The 16,622-nt window shown below is 53.4% G+C and overlaps 1 protein-coding gene across 1 annotated transcript in view; it reads left to right on the top strand.

Annotated features, from left to right (window-relative positions):
• Window positions 1-1,933: 1,933 nt before the first annotated feature.
• The window catches only part of LOC122379212 (protein bark beetle-like), a 30,312-nt gene continuing 15,623 nt past the window's right edge, over window positions 1,934-16,622 (top strand). Inside the window, exons 1-13 of the mRNA XM_043361219.1 lie at window positions 1,934-2,017; window positions 4,324-4,481; window positions 9,330-9,517; window positions 9,876-10,075; window positions 10,979-11,120; window positions 11,441-11,682; window positions 11,987-12,118; window positions 12,699-12,816; window positions 13,223-14,503; window positions 14,764-14,921; window positions 15,249-15,412; window positions 15,704-15,930; window positions 16,153-16,341. Coding sequence (XP_043217154.1) covers window positions 1,934-2,017; window positions 4,324-4,481; window positions 9,330-9,517; window positions 9,876-10,075; window positions 10,979-11,120; window positions 11,441-11,682; window positions 11,987-12,118; window positions 12,699-12,816; window positions 13,223-14,503; window positions 14,764-14,921; window positions 15,249-15,412; window positions 15,704-15,930; window positions 16,153-16,341 — 3,283 coding nt within the window. The remainder of the gene's footprint in view (window positions 2,018-4,323; window positions 4,482-9,329; window positions 9,518-9,875; window positions 10,076-10,978; window positions 11,121-11,440; window positions 11,683-11,986; window positions 12,119-12,698; window positions 12,817-13,222; window positions 14,504-14,763; window positions 14,922-15,248; window positions 15,413-15,703; window positions 15,931-16,152; window positions 16,342-16,622) is intronic.

Genomic DNA, 16,622 nt, shown 5'->3' with positions numbered 1-16,622 from the left:
TGTGGCGGTTAGGCATAGGAAGGCGAGCAAGGGTGAGGCAGGCTCGAGTTTTTATTATATGCGTAATCCCTTCATCCATTACTCAGCATTGGCGCTGGAAACGGGTGCGTGTCTGGAATGTATAGGGCGCATGCGAGCTTGTATTTTACTTCATAGATGGCACTAGTGGTAAGTGCCTGTTGTTATGCGCTGCACCGGATGGCTTGAGCCTTGAACTATTGCGTTTCGTTTCAGTCCGGAACATGGTCATATGCGATTGGTGGGCTAATAGAGTGACTACATAATGTTCGATGGGTTCGTTAGGAGACGGAGGCTAGGTTGTCATGCTTATTGCTTACATTTTGGATGCGATTGAAAGACCCTCATTGTAGCGGATATGCTCTGATGGGCAGTGAACCGCAGACCGCTCGGTGTCGGGTCACCGAGTCGCGTCTGTCTGCGGTCAGCGTTCGACGCTTGATACCTGCCCTCCTCGGCTCCATTCCCCGTATGGAAACCGCCATCCTGTGACGAAGCTGTTTTGACTGTGGTGATGTGACACCGCCCTGTGACTCCGTGACGACGGCTCTGTGACTGTGACTACTCTGTGACGGTGCGGCGGTGAGCGCCGAACGGTTACCGAACGGTCCGGTGGTGGCCGCGCCGCGGGAACGCCCAGCCACGACCGCCGGACGCAGCGACCGACACGGCTCGGAAACCGCTGTCGGAAGCGCCGCAGACGCCGCTCTGTTAGATTCGCCAGCTCGTGGTCACGCGTGCATGGCTCAGATCAGACAGACGGCTCCGTTGCAGACGGAATAGCGGTCCGTGGGGAGCTCCCGCGGTGATAGGCGGGACATTGACATCTGCTTGTCGAGGTGTAACTATATATGAGTTCTTTATTTTGTGTGCAGAGGCCGATGGCTCAGATTGAGCTCCAACCACTAATGCTTTCAGTAAAATCAATGCTGATTTTACCCAGGGTGTCGCGTGCGGCGTGGCTCCAAACACGTGTCGGGGCGGTGGGACGCGTGTCCCTGGTTGGTGCCTGCCTCCGGCTGTCCCTGTTCCCTGCCCCCCCCCCCCCCCTCCGTCTCCACTCCCCGGCCCTGTGCTCGAACCGGGCGGCACGGCACATGTATGATTCACGGGAGTCGGCGGTTTCCAGCCCATGTGCGTGTGGCTAACAGTAACGTGGTCACCCACGCTAGTTATTAGGGGTGACGTGCTCTATCCGTGTCTGATTCAGGCTGATCATTGTGGGCGCCGGACGTGCGGTTTGATCAATTGGCGATTGATAAAGGACAGTTGGCCAGCAGTTTATCTTGTCAATGGGAAAGATCTCGGATCGAGCTGGAAATCTCTCGATCGCTTTTCAATCGTTTCAATGCACGAAAACGCTGAACCGTTGAGTTGACCGTTGAGTTGTTTGCTTGTGAGTTGTGTAGCTTGCCTGCAACGGCTGAGTCCGGAAGTTCCGCTCTGTGAACTTCCATGAAGCAGTTCCGTGCGGAGTAAAATCGCCGTTCGCTTATGATGCGATCTGTGAACCGTGTCAGTATGCACCGGATGCTGACAAAGGTTGACATTTTTATTAACTACACTACAATTCTAATGAGTAAGTAAAACCGTTTACCGGAACACCGTTGTTTTGAGTACATAGTTCTTTTCTAGATATCGCTCATCGATTGCCCTGATTGATTATCCTGCCCATTGATTATCGTGTCTATAAGGGCTCAATGCGATTCGCAAGGCATCGTTGTATTCCAATGCCCAGCCCCTGGTAACGTTGGCACCGCGCAGTACTGTCTCACCTCTGTTCCCTTCTTCTCATTTCCCGCTTCTCTGCGATCGTTTTGTCCAATGTCCATGTGTCCACCAGTGTGTCCTGTGTCGTTCCCGTTTGTCCACCTGTCCGTCAGGACGTTCCGCCCCCATTCACCGTGATCCCATAATGACCCGCTCCCGTATCGTACCGGCGCCGCTGTCCCGCTGCGTCCGCTCGCCCAGTAGCGTCCGTACTGCGCTAATCGGGACGGTGGGAGCGTCTGCCCCGATCAGCACCGGCCGTGGGAGCGGTCCGGGCTGGGCTGGCCGGCCGACCGCCCCAGGCGCCGCCGCCGCGCAGGACTCGGGTGCAGGGCGAACGCCGCAGGCTCGCTAATCGGTGGACGTTGCTGGATGCCACCCTGCAGAGGAGTGCACGGGGTGATTATTAGGGCTGGTTGATTGGCAAGGGGTGCCTTGCGGGTCGCCGTCCTATACATGGAACAGCACCCAGCGATAAGGCAGAGATTCCTCATGGAATGGATATTGCAGGGGCGATTGTCAGGCTTTGCTGGCCCAGAATGACCAGCAGGGCTTTATTATTACCTTCTGCTGGATAATTGAATTTCGCTGGTGAGCACTTAACACGCATACGTAAGAGGAGAGGCTTCTCATTGGTGTTATTCACACTCCATCAGCAGCATTGTCAACGGATTATTAGTGGCCGTTAACTCTGCGAGTTCTTTAAAGAGAATGGCGCTGGAATGTTCATTGCTATGCATCGGAGAACTGGCGGCTGCAAAGCATCTTTGACGATCGCGTCCTACCTGTTCCGATTATTGCCCGTGTGAACGGCCAACAACCTCAAGACAACCCACAAAACACAGCCTGGCTATCGTGACGGACCGTAAACGGTCGCCGTGCGCCCATTTCACGGTCTACCACGCCCGGCTCGAGCTCGCGTGCTCCTCTGTGTTGACTAAGTGACAAAAGTGGCGCGGAACAACACAAAAAGACGATCACGGCGCGACGTGCTGTGCTCGCGGACCGTGCTGGAAGTTAGCTCTCTGGTCGACCGGCCGGTCGCGGCGGGTGGTGAGACTGATTGGGCTCTTCCGTCGGCGGGTTCCGGGGACGCTTCCTTACCCTGCGCCCGCCGCTCGATTCCTTGTTGGTTTTCGGGGCGCTGGGTGGCTGCTAATTGGCTACGCGTTGGACCCTGGCGACAGGGCGCGCCCCAATATCGGCCCTGTCTCTGTTCCTCCTCTTTTGTTTTTTTTTTTTGCGATCGAGCTGGATGTTAAATCAGGCTGTATGACGGTTTTTCAAGTGTCCAGTGAGGCACGGAAGCGGTCGATTTGTCTTACTTCTGCCGCCTCCGGGTTCTGTTAGGGCCAATAGCCTGTGGTGACACTTTGGCAGACGCAGACCGGAAGGTGGCGTTCAACGACTGTTTGTCCATCGACTCGCCTCCATTTCGCCACAAACGGTAATCTAAGCCGACGTGGTAATAGGTGGTGAATCGGGCGGTAATCTGCGCTAACGGGGATGTGATCACGAGGGTAATTGGACTGGCGCGGCTGTGTTTGACGTCATAAGATAAATGCTCGCCGTCGGTACTCCACGGGAAAATCGGCGGCATATAGGTGCAGCTGAGGGTGAACCATAGTTTGGAAACTTGAGGTTAATGACATCTTGCGATTAAATTTGTTTTCCTCTAGCTGTAAGGGATGAATGACCTGAAACTGCTTATCCTTTTCACGTATTTCATTCATTTTCATTGAACTGCTCGGGATTGACCGTCACAAATGTCAGTCTCATTTGAAAGGGTATGAAACATCGGGCGAATATCACTGCAAATTCAGAATATCTGCTCTAGGTACATACCAAGCGTCTTATCGGCCAAAGATGGGAACCATCCATTGACGTCCACCAGTGGGCCAAATTGGCGAATGGGTTCGAGTGTGACCTTCCCCCGCCCGATCCGTTTCACTTTGTTTCGTACCGTTTCGTCTCCTTCCCTTCTCTCGGGCGTTGCCAGGCGGCGCCGCTCTCTTTGTTCTCGCTCCCCATGGTGACTAGTTACCGTCTGACTCTGAACCTTCTCGCACGGAGCGATCATGAACAGCGGAGCGGTCTCGATTGATGGAGAAAACAAACGCATGGTCAGGCAGACAACGGTTGTGTGTAGAGAGTGGAAACTGAGCCGATCAGTCTGGTACCGCACGGTGAAGAGAGATTCAGAAAGCTGTCGCTGTGGTGAGCGGATGGTGGGGAGAAGGAAGTTACGATATGTAGTTGTGTTACACAGCTACCTCCCAAAACAAAATATCGAAAGCTTGCGATTACTTTTATGCATACGAAATCTGGCTCACGCTGACCTGTTTCTCTTATAGTCTGTTTGTCTTTCTGACCCCTGCCGATATATATGGAACCATGTGACCTTGCCCTGACCTCGTGTAACCTCAGGTGACATACGTCAACCTCAGGTGACCTTTTGGTCCCCTGATGACCTATTGTGACCTGGGCCAATTGTTTTTCTCCTGTGCTGACCTGATGTGACCCGTCTTCCCCCAGGGCACCGAGCGGGACCGGATAGTGTTCACGGCCTCTGAGGAGCCGCCTCGTCCCCCTGCACCCAGCCTGCGTCTGGTGGATGGCCCCACCCCCTGGCAGGGACGGGTACAGATTCTGCACAAGGACCACTGGCGCTCCGTCTGCACCAACTCCAGGAAGTGAGTACCGAGCTGTGCTATTTGTTACCGTGCCGTGTTGTTGCTGTTTTTTTTTTTTTTTTTTTTTTTTTTGGTGGGGTTAGGGCCTGAGGGGCTCATTGATTGGCCAGTGTTTCGTTGCTGTGTTCGTTAATTTGCATTTGGACAGCAACAATAACGATCAAGAATGCCGATTTTCCCAGCTTTAGCTACAAGTCCAATGTCTTGTTCATCTTCAAACTGCATATATTTGCCTCTGTATCATGCCAACCGGTGTTCTGTCCGTTCTAGTGACTCGCTATGGAGCCGTTGGAAGTCGAGGTAATGGGTGTTTGTGTGTCTATTTGTTGTCTACCTTGGTGTTTGTGGGCCATCGCTACATTTTAACCGGCTTCGGGCACTGCCAGCTTCCTTATGGCTGATCGCCGCCACCCACATAACGGTGTGCGACTTTCATAACCGTGTCACTATGTCCGGTAACCCGCCCTCCGTCTGCGGCTTTATGTTTTCCTTTACATGACCTGTGAGATCCACTTCAATTGTGTGTGCTTGGCCGTTGTGTGCACCCTAACCTGGGCCTAACTCTGCACACCGTTGTGTGCCGAACGTGCACCTGCCCCTATCGCCCTGCCCTGCCCTGCACACGTGAGCGGAGAAGGTAATCACCGCGCCGATACACAGCGGTGGGACGCTCCGCTCCACTTGGGTCTGTTCCGGTGGGCTTGTCGGCACCGCTCGGCAGGGCGCCCTCCTGTGAACCGGCCCTCGACCCGTAACAAAACCGCCCACTGCGACGGCGGGACCGCCTCCGCCCCCGCCCCTGCCGCCGCTCCCGCCTCCGCCTCCGCTGCCGCCCCCGCCTCCGCCCCCGCCCCCGCCCTCGCCGCTACCTTCACCGCCGCCGCTCGACCGCTTCCTCCAACTTCCGACGCCGGCGTGAACAATGCCCACCGAACGTGCACAGAATCTAGAACAGCTAGTGAGTCGTGCTCATGAGTTTGCCACATGAACCAGGTGCACGGTTTTGATCGAGCTCACGGCTGAGCTCCACGTGGGTCGGCAGTCGGGAGCCCGCTCGGGTCCCCACGGGAACTTGAACGGGCCGATACGCTCGGCTGCCGGCGAGTTCTCATTTCAACGTATCATATATTACCGAAATTGGCGTGTAAGGCGTCATTACTGGTTTGGGCGATAGCGCGGACATTGGCGTCTGAAGGCGTTCAGTGTAGTGGTTCGGGATTTAATTTGGCTTGGGTTGCGGTGGGGTTTATTGGGTTTGGATAGTTTGATGGGCCGGAACACCTGCTCTGTGGACAGTGTTGACTGCATGACGGTGCCTTTTGAGCCTCCTTCGGGGCCGATCACGAGTCGACTCGCGATATTTTACCGCTGACGCGAGCAGCTGGTCCGTGAAACCCGACTCCTTTGTCGCTTCTGCTCGTGCCTCGTGGCCATAGTTCGCCTGTGTTCTGCCTGTTGTGTGGCGACTTGGGCACGACTTTCTGCTCACTCTCGGCACGGCCGGGAAATTGGCGACGCTCGTGCCCGGAGGCTGTGACCTTTGACCTCAGGCCGGCGTGTTTCGCTGGCGTGACTGTGCATTCATTCGGCATCCGTGCGAGGCTCCCCTCCCCTCCCCTCACCTCCCCTCCCCGGCCCAGCTGTCCCGTGACCCCGTCCCTCCCCTCCCACGCCGTTCGTTTGGGATGTTTGTGCTGGGCGAGCTCTGGACGAGGATTGGCGCGACGCGCTTGCCTTTCTCTGTTAGTTGCGGGTGTATGGTGTTTGTCGCATTGCGCCGCCCGCTGGCGAGAAATGTTTGCGCAGAGTTGGCACCGGGGAGATTACAGGGGTGTGCGTTTTGTATAGTGAGCGGGGGTCACTGACCGTTTATCTGATGGGGAGGGGAAGGGCAGTGGAGGGGAGGATAGAGGTGCTCTCGTTTTATCGGTCAATGGAGGAATGCGACGTTTTGAAACTGACAAACACTGGATGGGGTGCTATCTGGTTTCGTCAACTAGTGTGTTCCTGGCTATAGAAATTCCTTCGTCGTAAAGGGTCTTTGTTAACCGATCGGCAGTTTTTATGCTTGCCATGTCGCCGTCAGTCTCAGCCCAGAAAACAAGACTGTGAAAGCTCGAAGGTGAGGGCTAAAAAGTAAAAACATGCCTCCAGGCTGCAGTGGCTTGGTTTTGTGAGCTCTGGCCTCCACTCAAACTTTGGCCTCTGGTCTCGCAAAATGAGTATCGATCCTGCCTGCAGGGCCTGGCCAAAGGACTTTTAAGCCCCCCCCCCCCTGACCCGACCCGGGTACTCATTCCACGTGCGGTGTGTCTCACATTACCTCGCCGAGACGTGATCACAACAAGTGCCTCCACCAGTGATGAACGACAGACGACGGCCTTGGGGTGCTGAACACAATTACAGGAGCGATGTTTGCCAGAGCCGAAATGCATTATACCGGGGAAGGAGCACTTATGGTGTGCAGCTTCATTCAGGGTTAGCTGATCCTCATTCACTGATAGTGAAGTTGATTCTTCAGCGCTCTTCAATCTTGGTTGTGTCACGTGTGTCCCTATCTCGTCATACGGAAGAGCATTGGTCGGTGCTCAAACAATGGTGAGCCGTCTTGGAGCGCTGTCCTCCGCCGCCGCTACCTCTGAGCTCAGACAGTCGGCACTGCATAAACGTAGCTGGTGGCCTTGAGTGGCCGACTCTGCCGACTCGGCCCCTCTGTGACGTCACAGGTAGAGGCAAGTCAGCTGACCGGGGGCTGAAGTGCGTCTTAACAGCACTCCATGCAATGGACCGGTCAGAACGACTCGGAAGGGAACACTCGAGATGAGGATAGGGGTTTCGAGATGTAGGAACTCCGCTACATTTTTTCCGACGTACAAAGCCTCTTGGAGGCTTGATCTGAGCTAGACTAGCACACCTCCGGATCAGGTTAAGAGATGCATTGCCCTTTGGCATGTCGCTAGCTAGCTGGTTCTATGTCAGGCGCAGCTGCCTGGCCTACAGCCAGCATGCATTCGGGTATGGCCTTCACACTTGTCTCTGTTTTGCCTTTGGAGCCGGTCTTATCGTGACTGGCATTCCGCCCACTATTCAAGCCTCTTTGGTGCACGTTTGTTACACAGTTCAAGTTGTCTAATCCTTACAGTACGTGCAGTGTGATCTAAAATGAACTGTAATCACAACACGAACTAGCAGTCGCACGTAGACTGCCGTCATTGTAGGAAAACGGTAATGTCCTTCAATATGTTATCTCCAACATGTTTTGAACTGTTCCGACACTGCAGCTGCAAGGATATCGCGCTTTGAGAAGCCTCTTTCATCTTTGCATATTTGCCGCATAGTTATCTGTCACTGTGCCGCGCCTGCAGGGTGGCAGAGCCGATAACCCGCGTGCTGAGACGCGGTCGCTGGTGTTAGTGACCTACGCTGAACTGCAGTCTCCCTGCGTCAGCTGGCCTCCCGGCCAGGATCTCGGCTCGGGTCCCTGTTTTTTTTCTTGGTCCGCTGCACGAAACAGACGAGATGGAGCTGTTTATAAATGACACGCCCCGTGTGAACTTGAGATAGCGAGTATGATACCGATCTCATTATAACAAAGGCTGGACAGTCGTGTGGGTGTGCGGCGCGGTTGAGAAACTCACCTTATTCTGTTTTCCGAGACCGTTGTTGGTCCGTCCGACGTCGTGGAGTTTTTCGTTTGTTTCTGCTCTGGTTGGCTGCGTTGCGGCACGGCTTCTCTAACTAACCGGCACCGCCCCTCCTCGTCGTGTTTGTGTGTCTGTGTGTGCACAGAGCGCGTCGGTGCTGCCCCGTCACCGTCCGCCGGTCCGTGCTGCTGAGGAGCCGGTTATTGCAGTGACGACGGAGGAGCAGAGATCCCGTGACTGGGCACGCAATGGGTGGTGCTGATACTGGCTATTTAGGTCTTTTAATCGGGATCTTGGGTGGGCAGCACCGGTCTCGTCAGAGTGTTTAAAGTTCAAGGTAACCTTTGCTGGTTTAGCAAACCAGCTGCAGTATTGTAGATAGCTAGGATTTTGAGAATGAAAGGAACTGGAGCAGTTGTCGATTTTCCTTTTAGCTCCTATGAGTCAATGAAGTTCGTTGTTATTCTGCATGAGATACGGGCCTTGCTACATTTCCTTGCTACATTCATTGCGTGGTGATTTTATTGAGGAAACACTGGCCTATGGGTCGCTGCTTAGCTCCTGCTTAATGATCATGTCTTTTTTCAGCCACGTTTAGGCCACAGCGTTTGTACTTTAGTAGCTTTACGAAGTTCTTAATTCATAAGTGCTGTATTTCATTATCACCTCTACCCTGCCTGACAGGTCATACAATGACGGCAAAGCGCCGCCAGCTTCTCCATTCGGGGACCTATGTGGGCTGTAGCAACTGTGCTCTGTGACCTCTCCCGTCTCCCGAGCTCGTAAAAGCTGACCCAACCCAGGCGGCTCGCTGCTTTCAATTGCCTCTCTCCTGTAGTTCTCACTCGCTACACTTTCCTCCCGTTGCAAGCCCTCTCATACTCGTTTGCCAATACGGTCGCTTCTATTTTGAGCTCGCCGCTCGTTCTCCCACTCTCCGGCTCACCCTTGCCTTGAATCCCTGTGTCGTGCCCCTCCTTCATTGTTGACCCTTTTCCTTTTCTTCATTCCCCGACCGCTTGAAACCTCTGGATAAGCCCTAGTCTTTTGCCTCCCCCCCCCCCCCCGTATGTACACACACATTCTGTCCCCACAGTACCGCTCTTTTACAGCGCCTTTTTCTCTCGTTTTTGGAACCCTATCTCTTCTTGACATCATCCCCTCCCTCCTTCTGACCCTCCTAACTATCTCTCTCTGCCCTCAGCTGGACGGCGCCGGACGCGCGCGTGGCATGTCGTCAGATGGGTCTGACGGGCGGCGAGTACTCGGAGTGGTACCCCTGGCTGAACGGTACCCGCCGCCTGCTGTACGAACGGCCCCAGTGTACCGGTACAGAGGCGCGCGTGCAGGACTGCCACTGGGACACCAGAGCCATGGGAGCCGGTATTTGCGGTACGTGGTACAGAGGAGTGGGCGGTTAGGGGTGGACTGGACTCTTCTGCTGATGGGTCAGATGTCAGATGTCAATGTCAGATATTGAGACGAGCTCCGTTTCGAAAGGTTCACACTGAATGTGTTTGATTGGCCATAACTTTCATTGTAATATTTCTGCGATGTTGGAAAGTTGGCATTTATTTGATTTTTAACTGACCTAAGCTATGAGATAGTGAGATAAATGATGGCTTGTGGGAATTTATATGGCTTTTGAATCGGTGCTCGGATATATAGCTGAAGATGCCACACTTCACCTATAACCCAACCAAAACCAACCTGACCTGAGCTGACCTCTGATATGACCCGTGACCCACAGATGAGCACGCTGATCTGGCGCTGCGCTGCCTGCCCGTGTTTGACCTGACCCGACCGGCCGCTCACTGGCGCGGCCTGAGCTTCGAGCGGGCCGACCACACCAAACTGCTGACCGCCGACGACACGCTCTACCAGAAGTTCTCCGAGTCCAAACTGTACCACGTGGACGTGCTGGGAGCCGGCATGGGACTGGGGAGACAGGTGAGAATCAGAAAACGGAACTCTGAACAGGCTTATCCCCACGGCAGAGTGCGATTGCATGCTACTGCCTACTAGTGTTATAAGAGCTAATAGTTGCCGTGCTAATAACAATAAAAAGGCTGCTATCAGGTCCTGTATACCATCCAAGAGCTGTGGATGTGGATAAATAAGACAATGTTCTTGGTGCTCTTTTAAAATGTTTGCACCGTGATAGAGATTTTTTCCTTCGCCATGTGTCTCTTTAGTATGCAGCTCCACCAGTCGCGGGGGCGAAGAGTCTCGTGAGCAGCCTTGGTTTGGCCACCGGTATGACAGTGTTATACCGAAGCGTGAAATAAGCTCTGACAGCTCGCTTGAGCCGGGGAGCGCCGCGTTCCGTTCCGTCTGAAGTAGCCCTGAGTGTCGGTCAAACTAGAAGGTCGTGAGGGGTCGCTGAGGGGGGTCACTGGCCACGAGCAACGGCCGGGTAACGGGGAACCCAGGAACGGGCGGGTCGGCCACGTGGAAGGGAACCGGTCAGGTTTCCTGTAGGAGTGCGGCTTTAGGAATTAGCGTGTGTGCGGGCACGTGTGAATACTGTGAGGTGGTTGAGCCATCCGTAGATGACGTTTGAAGGTGTGCACTGTGCGTGCTTTAAGACGATAAGAAGCTTAGTGCATCGGCCTTTGTTCTAGGTTATTCAGTTTCTTGCCTTTTATTTTTTACACAGAACGCTTAACGTCAGTAAGCGAACTTATAAAGGCTGCATGCAAAATATACCATCTGGGTAGGGTGTGCCAGGTTTCGATCTATTTGGCTCTTTGTATGGTCGCGACTTGTCCTGACCTGACCTGACCTGACCTGACCTGACCTGACCTGACCTGACCTAACCTGACCTGACCTGACCTTCCCCATCCCTCGCAGGCACACGCGGCCATTGAGAGTATCGGCGTGCCTCCGCGACTGTACGGTGTAACAGTGCGCCGGTCGGCCTACGGAGGTATCAACATCACAGCGCCTGACTCACTGGTTATCGTCAACAACTGCACGGTGGAGGAGAACGCAGGTAAGTCGGGCGGTCCGGCTTTACAAATGAAAATGATACTTTGGTGGTTATTTGGACCGACCGGGCCATAGATAGCCGGCGTCAATGGGAACGTTAAAAGATAAGAGAAAACGAGAAATGGTAGTGGTTTAAATACATAACTGCTGGAGAAGTCCATCAGAATCTCGGGAAACAATGGTTAGCGGTGGCAGCATATTCAATGTTGTGTGGTGTGTACTGTGTATAGCTACTTTATTCCACTGTATGATGTCGCAATAGTACAATGTCTCACAGCTATACGCCACCTGAGCTATCGATAACCAATGGACGTTCCTCTCCAGGCATCGGCATATACATGAACACCTCCACGGGTCTGGCTCGCGTCCACGACTGCCGGATTCGCGATAACGGGGCCGACGGTATCAAATTCGTCCAGCACGACATTCAGATCCCGCGCCGGGAGGTGGACGGCACGCCGGTCACTGACTTCTGCAGCTCCGGTACCATTGCACAGCAGATCTTCCCCATCTACACGGTGGCGCAGCAGTTCAAGACCAGCTACCGCCCGATTCAGTGTCAGAAGGTAAGAAGAGGCGAGGTGGTAGTGTTAACTACAGGAGAGGTTTTGAGATTAGATGAAATGAGAAAATGCATGTTGTATTTATTTAGAATACCTGTATGACACACGGTAATTTACCAACATCGTCTTGCAATATAACATACATATAACATCATTCTGGCGTGTTAACCCAAGAGATAGAACTCTGTAGTGGTACTTTATCTACATCATTCGTTTAGAAGCCAGATAGCAGTTACATCTCGCTTTAGGAAAGCTTTGTCAGCTTTCCGGGAAAAGTGACAACTCTTATCGTGCTTTATGTCTGCAGCGTTTCCGCGCTCGGCCCGGTCTCGTGCTGACGGTCAACTTCCTCTACCTGATGAACGAACGCGACGACGATGCCCAGCTGAGCTTCTATGACGGCACGTCAACTTCCTCACCGCTGCTCGGCACGTTCAAGGTAAGTCAACGAGACACGTTCCCCGCCCGCTGTTGTCGCAACGAGCATACTCATAGTCTTCAGAGATCCTGCGCACCCATGATTAGCCGTCAAGATGCGGCTTGTCACAGGTTTAGTCTGTGTCAGGCTCAGGAATCCTGCCTGTAGCAGGTCGGTCTAGCGTCACTCTAGCGTGGACCGGACGGTGGCCGGTAGCTAACGTGAGCGGGTCGGATGCACGACCTCGTTGTGTTTGTGATCACTCCGGAAATGAGCCGTTTCGGCCGCGCACGCAACAATGCGCCAGGCCAGGGGTTGACCTGATGGGCGCGGTACATTGTTCACCTGCGTGTCGTATTGATGGAATGCCAGTCATATGATTCATCGTTGGCATGACGACCTTTTAGCGTTGAATATAATAATTTGTTCGTCATTGAAAGACACTGCCTTTGCGCGGTCGCGATTAGCAATGTCGATACAATGCGATGGATCGGCTCTAGTAATTAGTTCATATACGCTTTTCAACGGCCATTTAAGCACCCCCATTGCTGACCCTTCGCCGTCTCGCTCCTCGCTGACACTCCGTCCCTCTTCCGGTCAGGTCCGTAACGCCACCCGGCCCCAGAGTCTGGTCACCACCCGTCACCAGCTTCTGGTGACGTTCTCTGCGCTGAACCGTACCCAGACGGAGGTCATCATGGCCATCACTGCTGGAGATGGTGAGTGTGGCGGTGGGGTCGATGGGATCCGAATGGGAGGAGAGAGGGCGATGTTGGGATGGTGGGAACAGGGCGGGACGGCTCGGGTGGGCTGATAAAGAAATAGCTGGCGGGATCAGGACGGGTGAACGTGGCTCGACGATCGGGATGTTAGGAACGGATGGGGCGGGACTGGACACGGTGTTGATGAATGCAGTGGGGCTGGTAGAAAACAACCGACTAGCAGGTGGCCAGAGACAAATGGCAGATCTTCTTTTGCGTTCACTTGGGTTTTAAGATTCTGCCAATGGAGATAGCTCAACATTACCAACAACTATTTCGAGAGCATATGAATTAAGGCTGGCGCCGTTACTTTGTCGCTGTTTCTGTACAGCGCTCCCTAACCGTCCTATTTCTGTCTCTCCAGGGAAGACCCACGACTTGAACGTCTCCAGTTGTGACGTATCCAACAACAACGGACGGGGCATCGCCGTCGAGAACCTGCGCTCGCTCGTCCACGTGCACCGCACGCTCGTGGCCAACAACTCACACGTGGCCGGCGTGCACGTGCTGGGAGGCGCCGGTGATGTCAACATCACGTGGTCCCAGATCACGAACAACATCGGTGACGGCATCAATATCACCTACGCGGGCGGCAACAAGAACATCTCTTGGTGTGAGATCGCCGGCAACTCGGGTCGTGGTGTGTCCCTCTGGTACAATGAGACAGATCACAAGGTGACCTTCAGCCAGGAGTTCGTCCTCGCGTACTCGAAACTCTCCGAGAACGAGCTTCAAGGCGTGTTTGTTGGTAACTTCTGCCGAGATTCGTTTGTGAATATCAGTGGTAATGTGTTCCAGCGGTCATTCTGGGATGCGTTGGATATTTGGACGTGTCAAGAGACCACTAAAGGAAAGCTTCTGCTGCAAATCGGTAACAACCGCTTCCTCAGGAACGAGCGACTTGGCATCAATATTGAGCCGGTGGCCAACATCTTCGGTAACATCGAGTACAACTACTTCGCTGAGCAGCGGGTGGCCTCCATGCGGGTGTACAGCGGTGACACGCCTGAGGTGGAGCTTCTGCCTCTTGAGCTTAACATCACAAACAACTACTTCGAGAGGAACAACGGCATTTACGTGGTGAACATCGGTGCGTCACAGTACGCACACTCGTCAGCGCAGCAGATCCTCTTCAGCCGCAACTTTTTGGTGAAGAACGCCGTCGAAGAGCCATTCCCCAGTTTGAATCCTCGTAACCGTGTGGCCGCAGTAGTCACTGTTTCTTCCGCTTCTGTCATTGTCTACCGCAACATCATGGAGAATCCCGAGTCAGAATACGAACTGGGCGTGCATTTCGAGGATCAGAGCGCCAACGCCAACGCCTCGCACAACTGGTTCGGTTTCAAGCGAGCCAACCAAGTATATAGCCGTATATTCGACCGCAAAGATCGCTACAATCTAGCCAAGGTGGACTTTGAGCCGTTTTTGCTTAGCGAGAACGACCCAAACTCGATCCTGCTCTCGCTGAACGAGCAGTTTGTGCCGAATTTCGGGCCGGACGCGCAGAACGAGATCGGCGGAGAGATAGCGGGTCAGGTGATCCTGCCGGAGGGCACGTTCCGCGTCACTCGGGATATCTACGTGCGGCCGGGCGCCCGTCTGACAGTGGCGTTCGGAGTGCGACTCGAGTTCCAGCACAGCGTTGGTGAGTACACATTGCGGAAACTGCACTGGGGTGGGGCTTATCAGTGATATTTGATAATTTAGAAGCTTAATTACCTTGCTATTGGCTGCCTCAAAGATTGACCTAATTGTTGACTTTTCCCCATGTAATATTACCACTGCAAACATGTGCTATGTCTTTTGCTAAACTAGTCATGTCTTATGTATTTCTGCTTCTCCTGAGTAGCCTTACGATTGTCTAGGTTCTTGGTAGCAATTTAACCGTTGCTGTGCCATGTCCAGGTATGATGGTGGCCGGCCACATTCACGCCGAGGGCTCGTCAATGAGTGAGGAGAAGCGTGTGACATTCAGTCTGGAGGAGCGCGATCAGCGGGACAACGTCAGCCTGGCGCCCGTCAGACTGGTCGGAGGGCGCACCGAGCGAGAGGGACGACTGCAGGTCAGTCTGTATTCAGCGGGCGAAGAGGAGTTTGAAGAGGAGTCACTTGAAGGGTGGTTTGCTTTAGATGGAATGAATGACTGTTGTTGCACCAACTTCATGTTTTTCCTTTCGGGAATGGTTTGTAACGGTTTATAATGGTTTGTTGATGCATTTAATTAGCGTCGTATACCTACTGATATCCACTCTTATTATTTTACTTTTACTCTTATACAATGTCATATTTTTCCGTAGGTACCCATTATGCTCAAAGGTGGACTGGATACGGCCATGATCTATTCGTCTACTAATCTCCAACAATAATCCCTATCTCTGCCCCATCAACAGGTGCTGATTGACAACGAGTGGGGCACGGTGTGCTCGCGCGGCTGGAGCATCCTGAACGCGGCGCTGGTGTGCCGCCAGATGGGCTGGGTGCTCAACCCGCTCGACTGGCAGATGACGCGCACTGAGATGCCCCTAGAGGGACTCGACTCGCGCGTGATGATGAGGTAAGCGATACCACGGGCCACTGGTAAAGCATCAGGTCCAGCTATTCGTCAAATTGGCTAGCTGCCGTGCTGACTTGAGGTATCGGGAACTTTGTTAATCCTTTTTACTATTTTTGGGATCTGTGACGATAGTTGTGTCGGAATCTCATTATTCGTTTTTTTCTTCTTAGTTTCACTTATCATTTCAACGTGACTAGTTTTTTTCGAAATTGCCGAGTGCTGTCCCGATTCTGACGTATCCATCGCTCCATCGACCTTCCTCTTACTACTGTTTGTCCCCTCCTTTCTCAGCTCCGTGTCGTGCGCGCCGACCGACCTGGACGTGACCCGGTGTCGCCACGAGTCGGCCGCCGAGCTGGAGCACACGTGTCCGCACGAGATGGACGTGGCACTGCGCTGTTACGATGTCAGCTGGGCGGGCGTCCGGTTCGGTCTGCCCGCCGAGAAAAATATACTGAAGAATGTCTGGATTGAGAGCGCTGGGCTCATCGATCATGCGACGTACACGTTTGGACCAGGTGAGACGGAAGGATCGGGCAAGCTGATGGCGGTGTTTTGATTTTGTTGAGATTTCGTGCATAATCGTGAGATTTGGTTGTTGAGAAAACAGATTGCCTTGTTATTGAAGGGCTTTTTTGTCTCCGCCCGGTGGCCATTATCGTCCTGTTTTCTTCTTTTGCTAGCAGTTCGTTTATTATTTCTATTAAGTTATTTTAATTTGAGAACGTTCCGTTTTACAGCGCTGCGGATGGACTTCAACCACCACGTGCTGGAGTCGGTGGTGCTAACCGATAACGACGGTGACGGCCTGGGCATCATGTACTCTGACACGTTCAAGATCGACTCGGTCAACCACCTGAAGCGGGTGGAGGCGCGCGGCAACCGCGGCCACGGCATATCGCTGCGCTCACTGTGGCTCGATATGACAAGTGAGGAAACGGTAGAGCCCGGCTCCAGTGGTGTGCGCCTTAGGTCTGGAAGAAGTGGCAGTGATTGGCGTGGTTATCGTGCTGTTTTTTTAGGGAGGCTACTTGTTTAAGCGTTTTGCTTATCATCGGGTAAATTGGTGATATTCCAAGCAATGGTACATGATTTCAAAGTTCCCATAAACAGATTATCTGTTTTGCGAAATCATTAGCTCTGTTTCACCCAACCTATTTTAATTCGCCCTGCTCTTGGTTATCTATGTAAACCTCGCGGCAAGTCGCTA

This window comes from Amphibalanus amphitrite, unplaced genomic scaffold, assembly GCF_019059575.1.
Source record: "Amphibalanus amphitrite isolate SeventyFive unplaced genomic scaffold, NRLGWU_Aamphi_draft 000073F_arrow, whole genome shotgun sequence".
Classification (NCBI taxonomy): Eukaryota; Metazoa; Arthropoda; class Thecostraca; order Balanomorpha; family Balanidae; genus Amphibalanus; species Amphibalanus amphitrite.
The sequence above is the reverse complement of the archived record's forward strand: the minus strand, read 5'-3'. Positions and strand labels throughout refer to the sequence as shown.